General features: G+C 41.1%; 1 protein-coding gene across 4 annotated transcripts in view; it reads left to right on the top strand.

Annotated features, from left to right (window-relative positions):
* The window catches only part of LOC148819176 (breakpoint cluster region protein-like), a 117,397-nt gene that overhangs the window by 54,276 nt on the left and 42,378 nt on the right, over positions 1 to 20,743 (top strand). For all 4 annotated transcript variants that reach the window (XM_088935928.1, XM_088935926.1, XM_088935927.1 and 1 more), the window contains exons 2-4: positions 4,331 to 4,515; positions 11,268 to 11,372; positions 12,505 to 12,690. In XM_088935928.1, the coding sequence (XP_088792054.1) occupies positions 4,331 to 4,515; positions 11,268 to 11,372; positions 12,505 to 12,690 (476 nt within the window). The remainder of the gene's footprint in view (positions 1 to 4,330; positions 4,516 to 11,267; positions 11,373 to 12,504; positions 12,691 to 20,743) is intronic.

Raw genomic sequence — 20,743 nt, 5'->3', positions numbered from 1 at the left:
TGTAGCTGGCCTCAAATCAACTGCTACAACTAGTGCATTTGTTTTTTTTTTAAAAGGTGGCACTTCAGTCTTGAAATGAAGCCCTGACTAGCAAAATAAAGCTTTACTTCTTATTATGTCCAGGCTGCATTAGCAAAGACAACTATGTTGCTTTTATGCAATCTCACACCTTAGATCTGGATTAGTGTCTCCCGTGTGTTGAAGCCCTAGATGTCCAGTATCATTACTGCCCTGAATAGTCAATGTCCCCACCTCAGCGCTCCTTGGCTTCCTTGGCTCCTTGCCACAGAAGACACTCCTTCTGAGAAACCCCCTACCCCAGCAACAGCGCCTGAAGCCATCGGTGAACGCAGTCTGCATGTTCTGCCATAACTCTTTGGCTGACGGGGTTGCAAACAAGACGAGGCTGTTCGGCTCATCTAATTGGTTTGTTTATTTGATTATATTATCGATCTACAGGTACCGCTCAAGTGAGGGTATCCGTCTTTATCTGTGTTCAGAAAAAAATCATACTGTATGGTGCCTTCCTCGGGGGAGCTGGAGTCTATCCCCGCAAGCAACGGGCGCAAGCCAGGGTACACCCTGGACACGACGCCAGTCCATCACAGGACAGGTACAGACACTCACACCAGGGCCGGTTTTCCCAGAAACCAATTAACCTCCAAGTATGTCTTTAGACTGTACGAGGAAAGCAGAGCACCAGGAGGAAACCCATGTGAACACAGGGAGAAAATACAAATCCCACTCAGAAAGCGTTCCAGGCCAGGAATTAACCCCAGGGTCCCAGTGCTACAAGGCAGCACCGCTAACAACTGCACCACCATGCAGCCCAGTTATTTATTAATGGAATTTTAAAAGTAAAGCCTTCCAAAGCCTTGCCTGTAACTGGGAGGGACTGAGCTTTAACAGTCTGTCTGTAAAGCCATGCAGAGACTGCTGTAGAAGCTGTAGAGATAATTATGAAGAGCTGAGGATTTATTAAATTCGCCCCAGTGTGACACATTTCAGAACTGTCACATTTATTGCTATAATTTATTATTGCAGTAAAACTATCTGGACAAACTCTGGGTAATTGTTTCTCCTGCTGTTTCTGTGAGAGCTGCCAACACTTGGCTTGTGCTCTGGTCTGAGCCCAGTTGCCATGTAACTCTGCTCTCGTGGCATGCTGGGATAGGTTGAAGTGACTACCCCCTCAAGTTTACTGTAGTGGCAAATAGCATCCTCTTCACTGTGTCAGTTTGTCCACGCTCATCAGTGCATGAATCCTCATTTCAAACTGGGATGTGGGGGGTAATTTTAAGAGGTCAGTTTTCACAGCAGCTGAGTGTAATGACCAGCCCTGTAATGCCGGTGCGAACAGACTCTTCCACAGACTATGCTGAGCTGGAGCTGATTGGGATAAAGAGGAAACCCAATTGCTCACAGATCAATCAAATTATTTTTTGTGGCCTAAACCGATTCTAGATCTTTGCTGGTCAATCCCACCCCCCCAACTCTCAGGGGGAAATCTGGGTGAAGACCCCCGTTTCCTGTGAGCGCCCGTTAAGCTGCTTTCAGCAGGCCAACATACCACACCTTACTGGTCTGCATGGAATGGACATAGAAACTGATTCTTTCCTTTGAGTTGGACTCCCACGGTCTAGGTGCATGGTCGTCTTTTCCAGTTCCCAAAAGGCTTTTTGATTTAAAGTCTGGATTGCTATCCATTGAAGGATATAAAATGTGTTTTGTATGCTTTTCATGGCTTTTAACTAGGGTTTAGTTAGCAGTAGTTAGATGTACTGTACAGTATGTATCACCTAGTTCAATAACAACCAGGGCTGTGTATGGCAACAAGGGACTGGAGCTACAGTAAAAGTCCCTCGAATGATCAGTTGGTTATAAAGAAGCTGACACAATGCAGCCCATATACTGTACGTGATGTTATTTATATTTGTAACACATTTATATCTGATAATCTTCCATTTAGAGCAGGGGCCTCAAACGCAAGTAAAAACTCAATGAGAATTTGTACAATTTTCCAGTTTTAGTAGTTCTTAAATCAAACTAACAAAACCACCGTACAAACAGACTTTGGTTATTTTCCAGTGAGTGACTTCAAGGGCTTTGTCGTGTACGAAGAAAACTCTTCACCGAAACTGATGTTTTAATGTCAGGAGGCAAGTTTCTTTCCAAACATGCCTGTCCTTTTCTTAATGAGAAAATCATAAATGGATCGCTGCTTTCTGTGTTCCTGATGCATTTAGAAGGAGATTCTGTTTTCTGAGCCAAAGAAAGCTGTGACTGAGATTATTTTAGCTTGTGTGTGTGGATCGGAGCCAGCGTTTCGGTATCCCACAGGCAGAATGGTACACTAGGGTTTGGCAGTGAAGGTCGTGTGGGATTTGAATACAGTAGCTTGATAATTTATTTTTGTGAGTCGCAAAAGATTATGTTGGCAGCAGAAAGCCTGCTGTGACCAAGAACAACTGTGTATTTGTGATGTTTTCTGCATTTTGAGGAAAAAATTTTGTTCCTTGAAAGCCTGAAAATACCAAGAAACCATTCAAATAAAGAAGAAGAAAAATTCACAAGAAAATATGGGTGTTTTTTATTTTCTTTGGGTACGAGTGCCTCAGTATTTACACAGACATTCCTCAATCTCAGAGGTGCCAAGAATCTTTCAACAATTCACCTGTTTAACACTGACAGATAGGCAGTAAATCTGGTTTGCTATGTCTGTGCACATCTTTATGAAATGATGAGAGAGAGCGATTTCTGAATAAAAGAGTCATGTTGGGTACACCAGTTCACAAGGGCAGGTAATTTTTAAAAGCTCTTAGTAAAAGGTTTAATGAAATTCGAAGGTGCTCTACTAGTGCTTAGTCCTCTGATTATAAGCTCTCATGTTCAATTTGAAAATGAAGTATTTTAGGGAAATGGATGCCAAGAGCGGATTATAAAAGCATCTACTGGCTCTGCAAAGAAGCTTAATTTTGGGCCTGTGCATCTGTGTCTTCATTGCTGGGCCTTTGCTCTTAGCAGTCGTTGTCAGATGTTTTGGAAATGTCACAACGTGGGTTTGCAAGAGTGAGAGAAGAGGCCGTTTTCTCGTTTAAATTAATACCTTGCCTGCCAGTTTGGGTCTGAGAGTAAAGACATTGATTTTGTTGAAACTCTGGTCAGGTGCTTTCACAAGCCAAAGATTCATTGTTCAGGAACCTTAAAAAAAGGATGTTGAGAAACAGCCAGAAAAAATGTCTGCCCAAATCCTAAACTTCTAAATAGGACACTTTCTCTTCTCTTTTGTCAGACTTAAAGGCCTCCCCAAAGTAACAGCTAATGAATTTCCTTTCAAAACTGTAGCCTTTCTTAATCCATGACATTTTTAGTAAGATCATTTAAAGACTCCTAGATTAGTGATGTGTGGGTTGCTTAATTGAATTCATAATTTCTTTGACAGCAGCTATATTCAAACCCTTTTCTTAAGTGCCAGTAATTACAAGTGGACTACCAATTTTTAATGAGGGCAGTATCTATGGTGTTGAAGAAAGAAATGCAATTGATGATTAGCAAATTTATCTCCTGTAATTTTTGTGGAGGTTTTTAAAATACGAAGGCTCATGAAATAAAAACCTCAAGGAGAAAATTGTTTTAAATTAGACAGTCGCCCTATCTGAAATTGAAAAATAATAAAACACTGAGGTTTTTATTCCCTGAATGAGTGGTGCTGTCATATTAATAAACGGTAGAGCACTGTGGTATTGTGTTCTAATCAGAATTTGCTGGTGCCGACTTCCCTCTAAGTAGGAAATTAAAAAAAGGACTTTAATAGTAGAACATTGATTCATTTTTTGAAACATTTCTCCATCACAGAGATTAGTTTGATGAAATTATGAAGCCAAGTAAGATAATATTGCTTCTACAACTTAGACAATGTAGAGGGGAAAATATCTTTCCATTTTAACCAGTTTCTGATGGTATATGCTGACAAAATGATAACGTTCTAACAAAAATTTAAAAGATTAGTATTCTGCTCTAAAGCAGGAATAGCCCCAAAGTGTAGAACTGATTTGCAATCTCAATTAGATGGCTTTTCCTCATATGAGTAAATGTGTTTTTTTTTTAATAAACTACTGGATAAAATCTTCAATTAAATCTATTAGAAGTTCTAAAAATGAGAAATGAGGAATGAATAAAATGGGGCTAATTTTCTTTTAGTTCTTTTCAGATCACGTCTTCCTGGTCAATAATAACAATGGCCCAGATAGAGAGGAATGGAGATTACAGTGGTTGATAGGGGATGTTGAACTTTCACCTTTGACCCCAGCTGACCCCTCCCCTCTTGCAGATGCCTCCTTCAGCGGGACGCCGCCCACCTACGGCTATGATGCGGACCGGGCGGAGGAGCAGCGGCGGCACCACGACATGATGCCCTACATTGACGACTCGCCCTCCTCCTCCCCTCACCTGAGCTCCAAGAGCCGAGGCAGCAGGGACACCCTGTCCTCCGGGTCCCTGGAGTCCTCCAAGTCGGTGAGTCCCCGGACCCCCCCCCCCCCCCAAAACCAGCAGAGACTCTGACCACTTCCCGTGGAATCAGCATCACTGAGAAGCGATGTCATATCACCCCCCACCCCCCCCTTTTCTTGCCCTCTCCCTTTCATCAGTCATACCCTAGCAGGTGACGGGCATTTCCCTTCCGAGTCACAGACGGGCCCTGGGCAAACTGTTCTGGAAAAGGAGCCGTCCTTCAGATAAGACATAAAACCGAGGTCCTGACTGTCTGTGGTCCTTAAAAATCCCAGGGCATTTCTCGAGAAGAGTAGGGCTTTTAGCCCCAGTGTTTTGGCCAGATTGCCCCCTGGCCTTTACCACTCATGGCCTCCTAATAATCCCCATCTCTGAACTGGCTTCATCACTATGTTCTCCTCCCCACTGATAGCTGGTGAGTGTACTGGCGCACTATGGCTGCCATCGCAACATCCAGGTGGGGCTGCACATTGATGATGGTGGAAGCGTGCCCCCATTACCTGTAGAGCAATTCAAGTGGTTCGAGTGTAAGAATTATTATAACTCATGATATTGTACTGGGGTGTGGGGGTTGTATCGCTTGGATATCATCCTTGCTGTACTGTAGCAGCTCTCCAGCCTCTTCCCTGGCCCTGTGGAAATCTCCATATGTTTGACATGAAGAAAGGAAAGTACCCACTGTCCCCAGAAACGTACATGCATGGGACATTAACGTCTGGCCTGCACCTTCATAGCCACAGTCCTTCTAGACGGCCACTTCTGTTGGTGAGGAGTCCCATCCCACGACACACAGACATGCCTGAGCATTCCCACATCATAGGACCAATAGAGACCTGTGTCCTTGAAGGGGCACAGGTGTGCATTGCAAATACTGTGCATTTATAATTCAATTCTGACTTAAATGAGTGTTTCCCTAACCTGCCTGGCACCATTCAGTTCTCCTCACACCATACAACCTCACCTGTACAGGTAAACACAAGAACATTTATGTTAAATTATACATACAGTGCACAGAAATCATTATATTTGCAGGTTAATGTCTTGGTCAGTTTTACTTTATATAAAGTGATGAAGAGCTTAGAATTAGATTCAATTCAATTATCTGGTGTTATAGTTGACACAGAAACCTGGACTGATAGGCTCATACAGGAGACATTTGGGAAATGCATTGTACGATTTTTTACAACTCGGATCTTTCTGTAGCTTCACCCCTGTTCTGGTAAAGATCTAGGAAGTGATAAGAGAATTTGTGAGAGTGAAGTCCTTGTCATAAATTGCATTGGCAAAACCACTGAGTTCTTCTCTTATCTTTAAGCCAAGGTTTTAAAAACAAGTACCTAAGGACGGTGTATGTTAGTTTATTGCTTGTTGCCCTGCTGTCTGCTCTCTAAAATGCTTTAATCATTTTCTTGTTGGTAGATGGATTAAGTGAAATGGTGGACATGTATGCCTCTGTTGTAGAACAAGGCCTCTGAAAATCATGGTGTGGGTATCATGTGTATGAGGAAGTTTATGATGTCACTGTGTGTTTCTGCACACAGTGACATCTCCTAGTCTAACGTAGGTTAAAGAAAGAGTTAAGAAAGTCTTGTGTTTTTTGCTTTTTTCTAGAACAAATCTAAATGTACATGAGCCAGTATTTGTTTTTTTTTCCTGAGAAACTCATCAAAACAGATTGACGCTAGTATAAGAAGAAAGTAGCAAAAAATAAATAGGTCTTTTACGCTTAGGCCTTGTCTTGTTAGTTGGGGTAAATATATTGACGTCTGTTTGAGAATATATCAGAAAACATGGTTATGGAGGCTCTGTCCTTTGGGGTCCAAGTCTGTTGCCAAGAGACTCCCCTGGTCTAACAGTTCATCCCATGTGCCCTGAATGAAATGTCTTCTATGTCTGTGATGTCTGTGATGAGTGTGGAGAACAGATTAATCCTGCCTTGATGTTGCAACTGTGACAACTCAATCCTGCGTCTTTTCCGCCTCCTTGACTTGCTCAAATCCCTCTATCGACAGCCCCAGGAAAATAAGATTGATCGATGTATGAGACTCATCAATAAGGAATAGTCTCTCACTGAGAATAATTCGTTTTCTCTGAGAACAGTGTCGAACCTTTCACCCCTAGGTTTAATCAAGCTGGGTCTCCCCAGACAGATCCCTGATGCAGACGGCTCCCCTGGCTGTTTATACAGCATCTGCAGTGCCCTGCACTTTGCAATAATACTTCAGTATTTGGAGAAGGATTAGGTAGGCAAACCTCTGCATTTAATTTCAGTCCCCAGGTGCTGTAAGGCTGTAGAAAGTTAAACAGAGGCAGAGCTGGAGGACAAACACGCTCTGTTAGCCCAAAGTTTATAAACTAAAATTTTAAGGAACTCAACTGGCTCAAGGCAGTGTTGTTCAATTCTTCCCCCTCTGCCCACCATCTTACCAGTATTTGTTTAGCTAGCAGTATTTTATTGATTCTACTATTGATTTATGTGACACATGAACAGGGCTCCTTGTTTTAGGTGTGTACTTTTTAATCACATGGCTTTCATTTAAATTTACTGTAGCCAGTTCTGCTTTCTAGTAAAAAACCCTGAACATCTACTAATAATGAAGGTCAATTTGTATATGATAGTGTAAAGGGTTTAAGATAATACTGTATGTACAAGAATGGGATCAGGATTAGAATGGCATTAGGAGGGCCATATTTTTGGAGATTTTGTGAGTCTTTTTACCAAATGCCATATGTATGCAATTTATGGCATTTTACCAAATGTAATAAATTGCTGAATTATGAGGGAAAAAACATAATTTTCAGCATGGGGAATACTGGTATAAATTAAATATTTGATGTATACTTTAAATTAACTGTCAGAAAATTAATGCTTTCGTGTTTTTCTGAATAGCACATTTTTTGAGACCCATATATTGATATATTTTATCTATGTCTGTCAAATGGCTATAGTTATTGGTTATATAAACAGTTAACTTACACTGTAAAATACACCCATGCAGTTGTGTAAGAGTAATACTGGGATATATAAATATTGAGAAGTGCAAATCACTCTTTGCAAATATTATTTTGTCGACCAAATAATCAGTGTGATTTCAATGTACTTTTTTGCAGCTAGAGAAATGTTAAACTGTTGTTTTAGACTAAATTTAGAGGAAGGAAGCTGATCCTAGCTCATCTAACAACCTTTCATCTCATGGGCAGCTCTGTGCACTTCTGCAGGCTTCATATAGAGGTCTGAAGTAATTGTGCCGATGGCTTCCCATGTGACCTGTGGTTGCGTGTGAGCTTCTTGATTTATTTGGACAAGAGACTTTCTCACAAAGCCCATGGCATCGTCCCGTGAGAGCAGTGTGGCAGAGGGAGGAGAATTCCCATCACGGCCATCGTGTGAGCACCAGCAGCTCATCAACAAGCATACAGACATAGCGGCTTGGCTTCTCAGCATAGCCTGACACTCTGGAAAGACCCAGTACCTCAGGGATAGAGCAGTGGGGGGTGGGGAATCCCTAAGGATAGTGGCACCTCATTCCAATTCCACAGGTGCCGTCTGATGATTCAGACCGCGGCGTCTGGAAGATGAATCTCCCCCGGTCATTTCCCAGTTCCTGGAGTGTGACTACATATGGTTGCCACGAACACCTTCACCACTGTGGCAGCACGCATCTTAATTCTCCAGTGTGCTTGAGAAAAATAATTCATAGGCTTTGTCCTGATTTCTGTCCAATTTTGTTATTTATTGTGGGTGTTGTTATAGAACGGCAAGCATAAACACCGTATGTAAAACTACAGCCTTTACAGTTTGAGCCAGCAGAAGACAGTTCCCCTCTTGTGCTCCACCAAGACCTGTACAGGCACTGGAATTAGTCATTAAACAGGGGTTCATGGCAGTAATAAATGAAGACAGTTACTCTAATGAGAAAAAGAGATGCTGTGAGAAAGCAGCATTGAGTGGGAGAGGAGTAGAGACAAGGAGTACAGTAATTTATAATGAGATTGTTTAACCAGCAGTAAAGAAGCAATGTACTGTACATTCCAGTATGGTACAATCTAAAATTAGTGAAGTGGATGTTAATGTCATGCAAGAAACGTTGTCTGCTGTAAATGAGTTACTGTACATTGCTTCATTATATGATACCTTAAAAGGATATAGACATGTAAACTTAGATTTTGCAGCAGTAATAAACATTACAGTGAGATCAGTGTTTTATTCTGGTGATTGAAATTAGCAGCAGTTTATGGAGCAGAGTTGCTAGGTTGCATTATCTAAGATTCTCCATGCTAGCCAGTTTGCATTTTAAGGGTATGCTTAATTTCATCTGTCAGGCTTTTCAATTTGTTAAGCAGGTGCAGCTTCAAGCGGTGTTTAGGATCTGGGCAAGCCCTGGGCATCTTTATCGATGGTATGAGCAGAGTTTTCTGGGAATAATTCATTGCAGCTCCATATGCAGGGAAGTGCCTGAGGTTGTGCTTTATGCAGCTAAGTGCCTTTTGCACTGTTTTTGTGATATGGCATCACTAATAAACTAATGCAAGGAGACATTGTAAAAATGTTACATGTGACAAATACATGACACAGTTCTCCCTAACAATAAAGGCTTATTCATAAATATGAACACTCATAATGAAACCACAGTGCTATAAGAAGCATATTATAATAGTATAATCTTTTCCATACAGTCTGTACTTTAGTACATCATTGCACATACTCGAGGAACATGCCCTGAAGAATGCTGAATGTTGCACTGATACTGTACAATATGACCTGAAGTAAAATCAGGCAAAATAATTTAATATGATTGTAACTATACTAGTACAACATTAAATAAACTGTCTATGAGACCGTGTAGATGTATCATTTTCAGATAGATAGATAATACTTTATTAATCCCGTAGGGAAATTGATGATTCAAGATGTTTTTAAAAACACAGTCATATAGCTCAATGAGCTTTTCTTTCATTTGGGGTTTTTAATGCATGTTTAAGAAAGCAAACACCCAAATTCAACTGTCTCAGAATAGATTCCCAAAGCACATGAGATGTAAGCGTTGTTAGATCATCTAAGATCACTTTCCTGTATCTAAAATTCAGAATATTTTATTTAGAACAGTTTATAAATAAATTATGATTATCTAGAGGGCTATGTGTGTCCCTGATGGCAGGTTCGGCTGCAGTATCTATCTTAGAAAGTATGAATAAATATTTGCAATCCTTTGTTTCTTCAATAATTAAGAACACAACACTATTTATGACAGAAAAAAAAATTGTGTTGAATGTTTTAATTTCTGTGAATTAAGGATAACGGCAGACGTTTAAGGCTAGTGCAGCATGACACCTAAACTAAACTAGTCCACTTATTCTGAATGAACAGACTTCTAACCTGCACACTCCACACAATGAAATAAAAGTAAATAAATCTTGTTTGCATGCATTTTAATCTAAATATAAATGTGTCAGGAGTAGGAATGTTGTGGGTGATAATAGCAAAGAAAGGTGTATTATCATTTCAGAAATAATCTAATACTCTTTGTAATCAAGTGCCTTTCACATTGCATTGCAGGAGTTTTGTACTTTTTAGGTGATTTTGGCATCCCTCACACTTACAAGCTGCACATTTATAATTCACTGTAGCAAATTGAATCATTGAAAAGCATGAATCAGTTTGTCACTTTTGGCATTTAATATTGTGTCACTAACGGACAGAGCATACCATGTTTTACACTTGAAATGCACACGAGAGTGTTTCTTAGCTTTCCAGAATGAGTTAACATACTGTAGGCTTTTACTCTGTCTCGGTTAGGATATGTCTGCTTAAATACATATCACATGCTTATACTGTATTACAGGGTGCACATAAATAAATAAATCATGCAAAGCGTGGATTCATGCATTAGTATTCACCCTTATGTTATTGCACAGTTTGGACAGCCCTGTAATTCAAATCCCACACTGCTTCTGCCACCAGAAAGTCTCCCAGTCACACTTCCCAAAGGCCAGGGTGCATCGCAGCACTGTTAGAACGGGAAATGGGCTGGAAGAGGGTGGGAGATCAGGAGGGACCACAGGAACACAAACTTCGGCCTCGCTTCGGCCTCGGAAAACCGCCTCTCCTCTCCAGTGGGAGAAGATTCAAGATTGCACATCTGATACATTGCCCTGGGGGCGGTTTGTGAGCCGGCTGCCAGCTCCCACTCTTTTCAAAATGACAGGCTCCTGAAAGGTTTTTTTTCATGTATTTATTTTTTATTTTTTCCAGTCAAGAAAGTCAAACAAAGATGGAACCATTTTATTATTTGAGCAAATCAAAAGTGATGAATGAATACAAGAGGAAGATGTTCCTGTGCAGGGTGGCCGCAGCAGCTGAGCCCTGTGGGTACCTGTGCTCCTTCTGGAGTGGGTGCAGGGTGCCGGGATGAAGCGGATTTCTGCTCATGTCGTACATGCTTCTGTGCAAATTGCATTAACTTAGAGTTGTCTGTGCCAGAAAGCATTGATTTTTAACATCACTTCTGTATGCTGAGCATCATCATGGCAAAGAAAGTGTGTTCTAAAATATTGTGGTTAACTACAGGTTTCTGGGCATTCACCTGCTGGACACTACACTGGGAAGGGGATTGCTCTGTTTTTGAAGTGTTGAATTGATCACCTCTCACTTACTGGGGAAGGATGGTGCAAGACCATCACTGGTGCATTTTACATGCTTTGTGTGCGTGAGGTGTGAGGAAGTCTGCTTCATCCCAAATCTTTCTCTTTCGCAGGGTGAGCTGGACCTGGAGAAAGGCCTGGAAATGCGCAAGTGGGTGCTGTCTGGGATCCTGGCCAGTGAAGAGACATACCTCAGCCATTTGGAGGCCTTGCTGCTGGTGAGAAATGTGCCAGCCTTTCTAAAATCTCATCCCATGGTCTTCTACGACTTCTGAAGCACCTGTTTAAAAAACCCATCATTGATGACCACGGTAAAAGCAGAGTGCCAACAAGCTAATAGCACTGTTTGTTGGAAACAAGTAGTAAAAAACAGAAGAAAAACATTTTGTTTTCAAATTCCAGGATAGATGATGGTTGTACAGCCCTATCAAAGGAGGACAGACTTAGAAACCTGTGCTAAATTAACACTTAAAAAAGTCACATTGATTTAAGTTCCTACATATTAATATATGCAATATGTGACTGATCCAGAATTACACTGGACTGTTCTCCGTTGAAATCTTCACTTGTTCCTACTTAACATTGAAATTCGCATTTTCACTTTACTCCTCTGCACAGTGCTGTCTCACACTTGGCCAAAATCACATTCTACAAATGGATAGGTTCCTGTGATGTAAACTAATTGCTTGTTTGCCAACATCAGTACACACATCACTGCAAATCTAAATCCACCCTAAATCTGGCCCAGTTTCTTGGACAATCTTTACCTTGTGCTATGTTCTCCAGCAATAGCTCTGCTGTTTATGGTGCGAATAACCCCCCCCCCCCGGCTGTAAGCCAATGTTGAATTTCATGTCCTCTTTTAACATTGTTTCACATTTGCCAGCTGATTAAGTTGTTTTTTATTCCTTAGTATGAATCACAAGCTGCCAGAACTGATATGTTACGGTTGCTGAGTATCTGACAAATCTGGTGCAGCACATACAGTAACGATGCGGTCTTCAGAGGAGGGGTAGGAGCTAGTGGGGAAGAGGGCTCAGCACCCCGCCTCCTCGCTTTCTTTCCATCGCTAGACTCACCGCTGATGGAGAGAGAGAACAAAGAATTACGAACTACAGGTGTCCAGCGGTGTCTGTACATTGTGCCCTGTGGAAGAAGCTGGAATAAATGGGCCTTACTGTACCTTATCCTGCCTCGTGCTCAGAATTTAAAATTGGTTTTAAAATGGCAGATGTTGCTTGTCCTCTCTTCCCAAGCTGCTCTGCCCTTTCCACCCGTCCTGGGACACCTGGGAGCATCTCTAGGGCCACTTCTCATTCCCACCCCCTCCTGTCTTTGCGTCCTGTCCAGCCCATGAAGCCGCTGAAGGCCGCCGCCACCACATCTCAGCCTGTGCTGACCATGCCGCAGATCGAGACCATCTTCTTCAAAGTGCCTGAGCTCTACGAGATCCACCGCGAGTTCTACGATGGCCTTCTGCCCCGAGTACAACAGTGGAGCCACCACCAGTGCGTTGGAGACCTGTTCCAGAAACTGGTGAGGAGGGAGCTCTTCTGAAATATTGACTAGAAACCTCTTGCTTGACCAGTATAGGGCTAGCATGAAGTGTCAGCATAAACTAGTAAAAGAAATGACAGCAACTTTAAAATTCATTCAAATCTACATATAGTCAGAATATACTGGTAGTATGTAATACAATTATGCATACTATATCTTATATATTACTTATAGATAAAATATATTGTGACCAATATATTTCCCCAGTAAGTTAAAAAAGTGTTAAGACAGAGTGTAATTACTATGTCCTAAATCTTGGTCGTTTTACAGTGTAGCCTGTCATCTTGGCAACTGAGTGCTGTGATACTGGTTTGTCTTGGTTTTATTAATTGAAGTTAATAAAATGCCGTACAGTGGGGAGGCTGTAATTCATCGTTTTATAGGGCTCTATAGGCTTAATGGGTGTACCCAGAAATCTGGTAAGAAGTTGTCAAACTGGCCTGATTAAGCTAATAATTAGTTCAGTTAGATCATTCAGGGCTTTAAAAGCATAAAATAGGACTGGAGCAGTACACTTCAGCTCTGCACTGTCTGCTTTGTCCTCATGAACTATTCCTGTAGTTCCCATTCCCATTCTCAGCCTCAGGTCCCTTTCCTCAAGTCCTGTAGCTGCCTTGATATCTCTTTTTGTCTGAAGCACCAGCAGATGTACAGAAGAGCATACACACACACACACAATGGCTCCTGAGGAGTCGTCTCTCTGTGAGGTGACTTTCCTCTCTAGGAGTGCAGATGGGAGTCAGTGCCATTATAGTGCTCAAAGCCCCTCTCGCAGGCAAGCAAAGAAAGCAGATGGTGCTGGGCAGTAATTGATTGGTGGAAAACATTCCCCAACCACCTGCTGCGACTAATAAAATGTAATTATTTATCTACAAACAAGAGACATCCCCACTCCAGAGCCGGAGCCTGGAGCACATTGCCAAGGGGCGTATTGCTGAGCCAGGCAGCCGGTCCAGGCGGATTCTAAGAGTAGCAAAAAACTGTCACCGTTTCATGAGCATTTTCTCCTCAGGCCTGAGGCACCAGGCTTCTCTGCAAGTTAAGAGTAGTTTATTTGTAAAGGAATAAACTCACTGCTGCCTTCGAAGTTACCTGTTTCCCTGTGACAGGCTCTCATCCTTCTACGAGAAGTACAAGTGTTTTGGTGAAAACGTTTGCAATATGTGAGTGTCACACTCTCTCCAACCTGCTCTCTGAAGCCAAAGGTGTGTGCAGGCACACAAACTCTGGCAGAGCCTCTCAATGAGCACATACATATTCTGCAGTGTCAGAAAGTACTGTAGATCCTTTTTAATTGGGACAAATGGAACATTCAAGATTTTGTTGATGTATTATTAATCCATAAAAATCTTAGGGAAACATAAACTAGCAAGAAAATGAGCTGGAAAGATCCATCATTAATTTTAGTGCACACATGAAGAGAATAAATAATCTAAATCACGTATAATGTAGGCATAACCTGCTTGCTAGTGGTTATATAAACTATGTAGCTCTCTGATCAGAAGCTAGACATAAATAATTTGCAAGCATACATGTCTTGTTAAATTTGTTTAGTTAGCTATGCCACGCTGATGAACCCTAATAATGGTGAATGGTGAATCCTAACTTTATAGAGTTCTGTTTAGATAGGTCTGTTTTCTAGTGTTGTGAAACAGCCACAGCTAGTTAATATTCCTGTTTCCATAAATCCCAGTAAAAAATTAAAAAACACGATAACCTCTTAAAGGTTTTCCTTGTAAGATAGATATTGATAAGGACAGCAGTCCTATTTCTGAGTTACACAGAAGGAGTTTTGACCCAGGTGACCTTCCTTAACTGCCTTACATTTTGATCCTGATGTCCTCAGATGCTGATTTGTGTGCATTATTCATTGCCGAATATTCATTTACTGGAATAATTTTGGTGTTTTGCTTTTTGTTATATCAACTAAGGCATTACAAAAACAAACCCTGTCCCATAAGATCCAAGACCAAGAAAAGTCACTTCATTCACAGAGTAAACTGACGTTAGCACAGTCACATCACAGGATGTTGCCTGTAATTTCTCTCAAGCAGGCTTCCTTTAACGAGCTCCGGGAAGGCAGTTTAGAGTAAACGAGCCTCTGATGACTCAAGTTGAGCTGATTTAGATGTCGAGATATCAGAGACAAGCGCCTTTACAAGCTACTGAACTGACTTCCCTCTGTGCCAGTTTTTTCTTTTCCGATAAAAGGAGACTGTATTGCAGCTACTAAAAGGAAAAAGATCATTTCTGAGAGACGGCTTTGTTCAAGATTTCTTAGTTTGATTGATTGTGCTGAAATCCGTGCGTCAGAAATCTGTCTCTGAATGCATTCTAGCTTGTTAAACTAAAACTAAGGCCCGACATTTTTTTATGAGCATTACTTAAATGAATGAGTTCTCCTCTCACTGAAGTACCTAATTTTTCTGCCTTTCATTAGAGACTTTTATCAGAGTGTACCCTTCAGCCATGCTACCTCCAGGGTATGTCGCAGCAATTAAGTTCAGATTTAATTTTTATGAAGCACTCTGTTTTATTGGGTAATCTCGGGACACTCAGAGACAGGCTACTGATGTAGATTGAACAGAGGTTTTTCGGTGTGTGTGTTAAAATGGGTGGCTGCCGAGGTGACACAGTGACTAGCATTCCTGCCTCAGAGCGCTGCGGTCCTGGGTTCGACTCCAGGCCTGGCTGTGCAGACTCTATGATGGGCTGTTTTTTTTTTTTGTATTTGAACTCGCGCGACCTTTTCCTCTGCTGTGCGATTTTTTTATTAATCTTTCTGAGAGGAGAGAGGTTTTGTGTTCACATGAAAAAAACAAGGCCTGGTGGTTTCTGTCTGTGGGGGGGTTGATTTTTTTCTTGCCTCGAACGTTGACGAGCAAGCAGACGTCGCTGTACAGTAAATCTCGTCAAGGGATCACCATCCCTGTGCTTTTGTGTTGTAAACGCAGGACAGACACAGTGTCTCTGGTTTCGAGCACAGTGGGTGAGGTGGGAACTGGTAAGTGTAGGGGTTAAGAGCAAGACAAACAGGAAGGCCTGTTAAAGGGCCTGTTGCCGTGGCGAGGGCTGTGATGGAGCAGGGCTTGTAGTTTACTCTGGGATTTCCACAGACACGCTTGATGAGATCATGGCTTAATGTCACTTAATGTTTGGCTGCTCAACACTTTATCCCCTATAATTAAGAAAAGGCTTGTTCTGGAGATTTTAGGGCCGACCCCAACAAACTCTTCCTTCCTGTCTGTCTTCGAGAGGTATTCATTTTTATTATGGCAGTGTGTTCATTAGTTTTTATTTCCCTTTTATACTCTGCCTTATCTTAACTTGGAATCAAAATTGCTGACCACTTGTGGCTTTTTCATTGTAAAATCACATCTCTGGAGTATAGAATAAAAACACTGTAGATATCTGGAAAATAACACCAGTTTTCAGTTAACATGACAGTATGATGACAACATGATGACAGTAGCTTTGATTAGAGCTGTATCCATCCATGTGACATTAGAGGTTGCAGAAACATACTGTACTTTATTATTGTTTTTTTTTCCCTTTAACTGCCATTTCAAGCACTTCCTTTGGGAAGCTTAAAGATATAAAACGTGTCTAGAAACTGACGTTTTGACATCTGTCTTCATTAGCCACTTCTGTTCTAACGGAGCACTGTGGTTGGGATTTTTGATTTGTGCAGCAGATGGCTGCCGGTGTGCCTCTCTCTTTACCTGATCCTGTCGCAGACCCGGTTACAATTGGCAGCGCCTTGCTACCAGGCAGCTGGGGAAAAAAGGTTGGGGGTGAGAGTGAAATTGCAGCAAAATAAAAACAAAATATCAAACAAGAAGCAGACTCTCTTCTTTCAGCTACTAGCATCCAACTGTAATCATGGTGGGAATTGAATCCAGATTGCTAATTGAGGTGACCCATATTCATCTGGTCACGGCTGCTCTCCGGCATGCTCTGTGTCCTGCCAGTTTACTGGAACAGAACATTCATCAGCGTTCTGAGAGCCTAGTCTTTGACTGGCATCCTCACAGTGACTAGGCTGCATCATTCTTGCTTGTATAATGTGTGTCCTGGGATCTCAGGGAAATTGGGAAAAAAAGCATTACTGAGCTGTGTGATTCATTTAGTTTTTGCAGGCTCTGGGCTCTTGTTATATAAGCTATCACCAGGCACTGTGGATTTCAAACCTGTTATCTTTTATTGTGTGTAGATTTGCATGAACAGATGTGTAGTTATGATGTGAAATATGTGTTCATTCTCTAGCTGTGTGCAGATGTCGGGTGTCAGAAAATTCTTAAAAGGATTGGACTGCTGTGTTCATGAAAGGTCTGCTTCTCTGTGTCTAGCCCTCTCAGCTGGATAACCCTATTTAATTTTTAACATCACTACTCCCAATCAGTCATTTGTCTAGCACTTAAATTCCTCCCTCTATACAGATCCTGACTTTGGACTCCTCCCAGACTCAGGATGGTATAGGTGTTCTCTGACTAAGACGATTGGTGTGCATATGAACTGTTTGCTAGTTTGAGTGTTCAGTGGGCTAATAGGGACTTTCAAGGTATTTATCAGCAGTGTGAATACATGTGCATCCTCTCCTGTATAAGCAAAAAAGCTCTCCTTCAAACCTCACAGTTTGTCTTATCAGTCCACGCATTTGTTTGCACCATATAGTGTGAAGCATCAAACTGCATTGGATTGGAGACAAAACCATGCATTTAAAGCGTGTACAGGACCTCCACCGTCCTTAATTACACCGAAGTCTGTGTAAATGCGAGATCGCTTCATTCACTTCCAGCGCTAGGTCACACATGCAGTAGATGGCTAAGGGGGCCTTTCATTTTGAGACTTCTGTTCCTGCACAGAGTTAGCCAGCAGTTGCTCTATTAAACTGTTATTGCTCTGCATCCATCTCTGCCCAGGCCTCTTCAAGAAAGTGCTGCCAATTCTCCCTGTTTTCTTGAGGGATCATTTTCAAGCCCGAACGGATTAACCTGCCAGATGAAGAGGCGGACACTCCGTTCCTACCTCTCATTTAGGCTTTCATTAGAGCTCAGCCTGTTCCAGCTGGACAGGGGAGCTTCAGTCTTCGATGTGTTGGCACCTCCCCACCATTTGGTCAGCTCGTCACAGGCGACATGGCAAAACATTGAGGTGGAAAAGCGCAGCACAAATTTAGATACAGTTTCTTTTTTACCTTATAGGTCTTTCTGGACTACACTATGCTGTGATGGCTCTGTACTGTATGTGACCTTTATTTACTGTGGGAAAAAATGGTAAACTTGCCATTTGAATTTGTGAGCACCTGCAGCTTGACATATCTTGTTTCCCGGTTTTCTTGTACTGTAAATCACTGTTAAATCAATACTGCTATTGATCAGAACTGTGGGACTGTGCTGACAAGCAAGCTTGTGCATAGTTGAGGACAAATGCTCCAACATCCTTTCCAAACAGTAATAAAAAAAGGTTCCATGTTGGAAATATTGTTCTGATGCATCCAGTGGTGATAGATATAAAAAGAAAAAGTAACCAGAAACTTTCATGAACGATATGTCAGCGTCTTAAAATTGCTATTATGAATATTTCTTTCAAAATGAAGGAAATATATTTTTAGATGGAATGTTGTTGTGCACACTAAGATTGGAAGTGATTTCTTTTTAACTCTAAAGCACTAAAACATGTCAACATTTTGCATTTGTATTCTTTAAATGCCTCTTTGCATTAGGTGTTAGGTGCAGAGGTAGATATAATCATATTTTAACATAATGTTTGCTTTCCAGATGTGTTAAGAAAGCCGTTTTCTGTACTCGCAGCTGATATTTCAGTTCGTCAAGACTAGAAATGTTTGTTTTCAGCATGCTTCAAACCCTGGGCAGGGACTACATATGAAGCCAGTTCATAGATAGGATTATTAGGAGGCCATGATTGGTAAAAGCCAACAGGAAATTTGGCAAGGACGTTGGGGTAACACTCCTATTCTTTTCGAGAAACGCCCTGGGATTTTTTATGACCACAGAGAGTCAGAACCTTGGTTTTATGTCTCATCCGAAGAACAGCGCCCGTTTACAGTATAGTGTTCCCGTCACTATACTGGGGCATTAGGACCCACACAGACCACAGGGTGAGCGCCTCCTGCTGGCACCACTAACTCCTCTTCCAGCTGCAGCCTCAGCTTTCCCAGGAGGTCTCCCTCTAAGGTACTGACCAGGCTCACACTTGCTGAGCTTCAGTGGGCTACTAGTTGTGAGCTGCAGGGTTATTTGGCTGCTGACAGTTTCTCATGTTTCAGATGATCTAGGGAGCATGAAGGTGTGTATTTAACAGAAATAGTTTAGAAGCACAACCTCCCTTAAGACACCCCTGACTTTCCAAGTGCCTCCATTTCAGACCTTGACAAATGAGCTGCTTTCTGAATCGGCTTTTCTTGCTTCCTTCATGACCAGTAATTTGGTTTGTGTGACCTTTGACCCATTAAATTGACTGCAGAGCCTTGCTGGGGTAATGTTGAATGAGCTGGGGATCAGGCCCACTGGATCTTTTAACCCATTACCTCTGGGGACCAAGCAGAGTGGAGAATGACTGTACAAATGGGATCATTGTGCGTGTCCAGCTTTCTAGACCTGGTATATACAGTACCTTTTACATTGAAGGAAAACTTTCCACTTGGGCAGTTTGCAAGTTGCAGACAATTGTAGAAGTAATTTCACAGAACAAAGCGTTTCCGCCAATTTAGAGAATTATCCATTTGTTTTGTCTCAACCTGTGCTTAAACACTCTACAAAGCTGTGTCTAACCAAGTGCTTAAAGAAGGTTAAGAAGGAAACTGCTTAAATCAGCAATGTTTTTCTTATAACACTGCTGATGCAGATGTAATGGCTAGAGTTATTTTCATTTGCATGTGTAGAATTAATGCAGTGTGTAGTACTGTAGTGGTTTGGTCTGGATTAAAGCACAGAGTTAATTTTTAAGACAAATTGAGCTATTTAAAAAAATATTGAAAGTCTATCCATTTGATTTCTAATGAGATATGGTCTTGTTTTTCATCTCCTTATCACAGCCATCTTCACGTTTTTAATCTTTGTCAGTTTTTGTATTTATATATTTCTGTTATTAAAATAGAATTCATTTAGAAAGAGGTAAATTATATCACTGAGTTATATGCTGAGTTGTGCTAAAGCCTCCAGACAACTAAATGAAATCCCTGTTCCTTTTTCTAAACGAGGCTGAGGTTTTAAAACACAATACTTAGACCCATGAATTCTTAACTGCATGTCTGGCTTCTGTTGTCATAGTAACTGGATTAGGCCCTAAAGGGGATATTCTTGCCTTAGGGACTAGTCCTTTCATGACCCTCATGTTATAGCTTTTTGTTCTGCTTTTATAGGTTTTAATTAGAATAGTTGACTTTGCTGCAGTATTGTTTTGTTTTGTTTTAAAAAAGACTTCATCTAAATTTGACAGAGACTGTTTTAGAGGGAACTTGTTAGTTTTACTTATTTAGAAATTACATTTTATAGCCAACAAGCAAAACCGTCAGCTGGAAAACGGGACACAAAAACAGATGTGAAACAAAAAACAAATGTTCTGTAATATTTCATACACAGAATTGATGAGACACAATAAAACAACAATCAGTTCAGAAAAATGCAATACTGTATTAGGTTTTGTAAAACAAGACTAAATTATTTTTTTTTCTTTAAACTTCAATCCCATACTGTATAATTTTATACATTATCACTCCTTAACATTTTTGGAAACATGTTGGGAGTGCAGGAATTTGTTCCTGTTTTTTAACCTCTATATATTAAAAGAAAATGTTGCTTATTTACATTATTGTAGGGTTATGAAGCAGAGCCTAGCCATGTTATGAAAGCAGATACCAAGGATCTTTCAAAAAATAGGTAGATGAACCAACAGCAAATTCAAGTTTGGCATCCTCTACTTCGTACCTTTCTTAACATTTATATACAGTATAAAGATGGAAAAATAATTTTATTTTACAGCTTTGTCATACTGAGTTCCTTTCCGATAC

Source organism: Atractosteus spatula, chromosome 17, assembly GCF_055471065.1.
Source record: "Atractosteus spatula isolate fAtrSpa1 chromosome 17, fAtrSpa1.hap1, whole genome shotgun sequence".
In the NCBI taxonomy this organism is placed as follows: Eukaryota; Metazoa; Chordata; class Actinopteri; order Semionotiformes; family Lepisosteidae; genus Atractosteus; species Atractosteus spatula.
The sequence above is the reverse complement of the archived record's forward strand: the minus strand, read 5'-3'. Positions and strand labels throughout refer to the sequence as shown.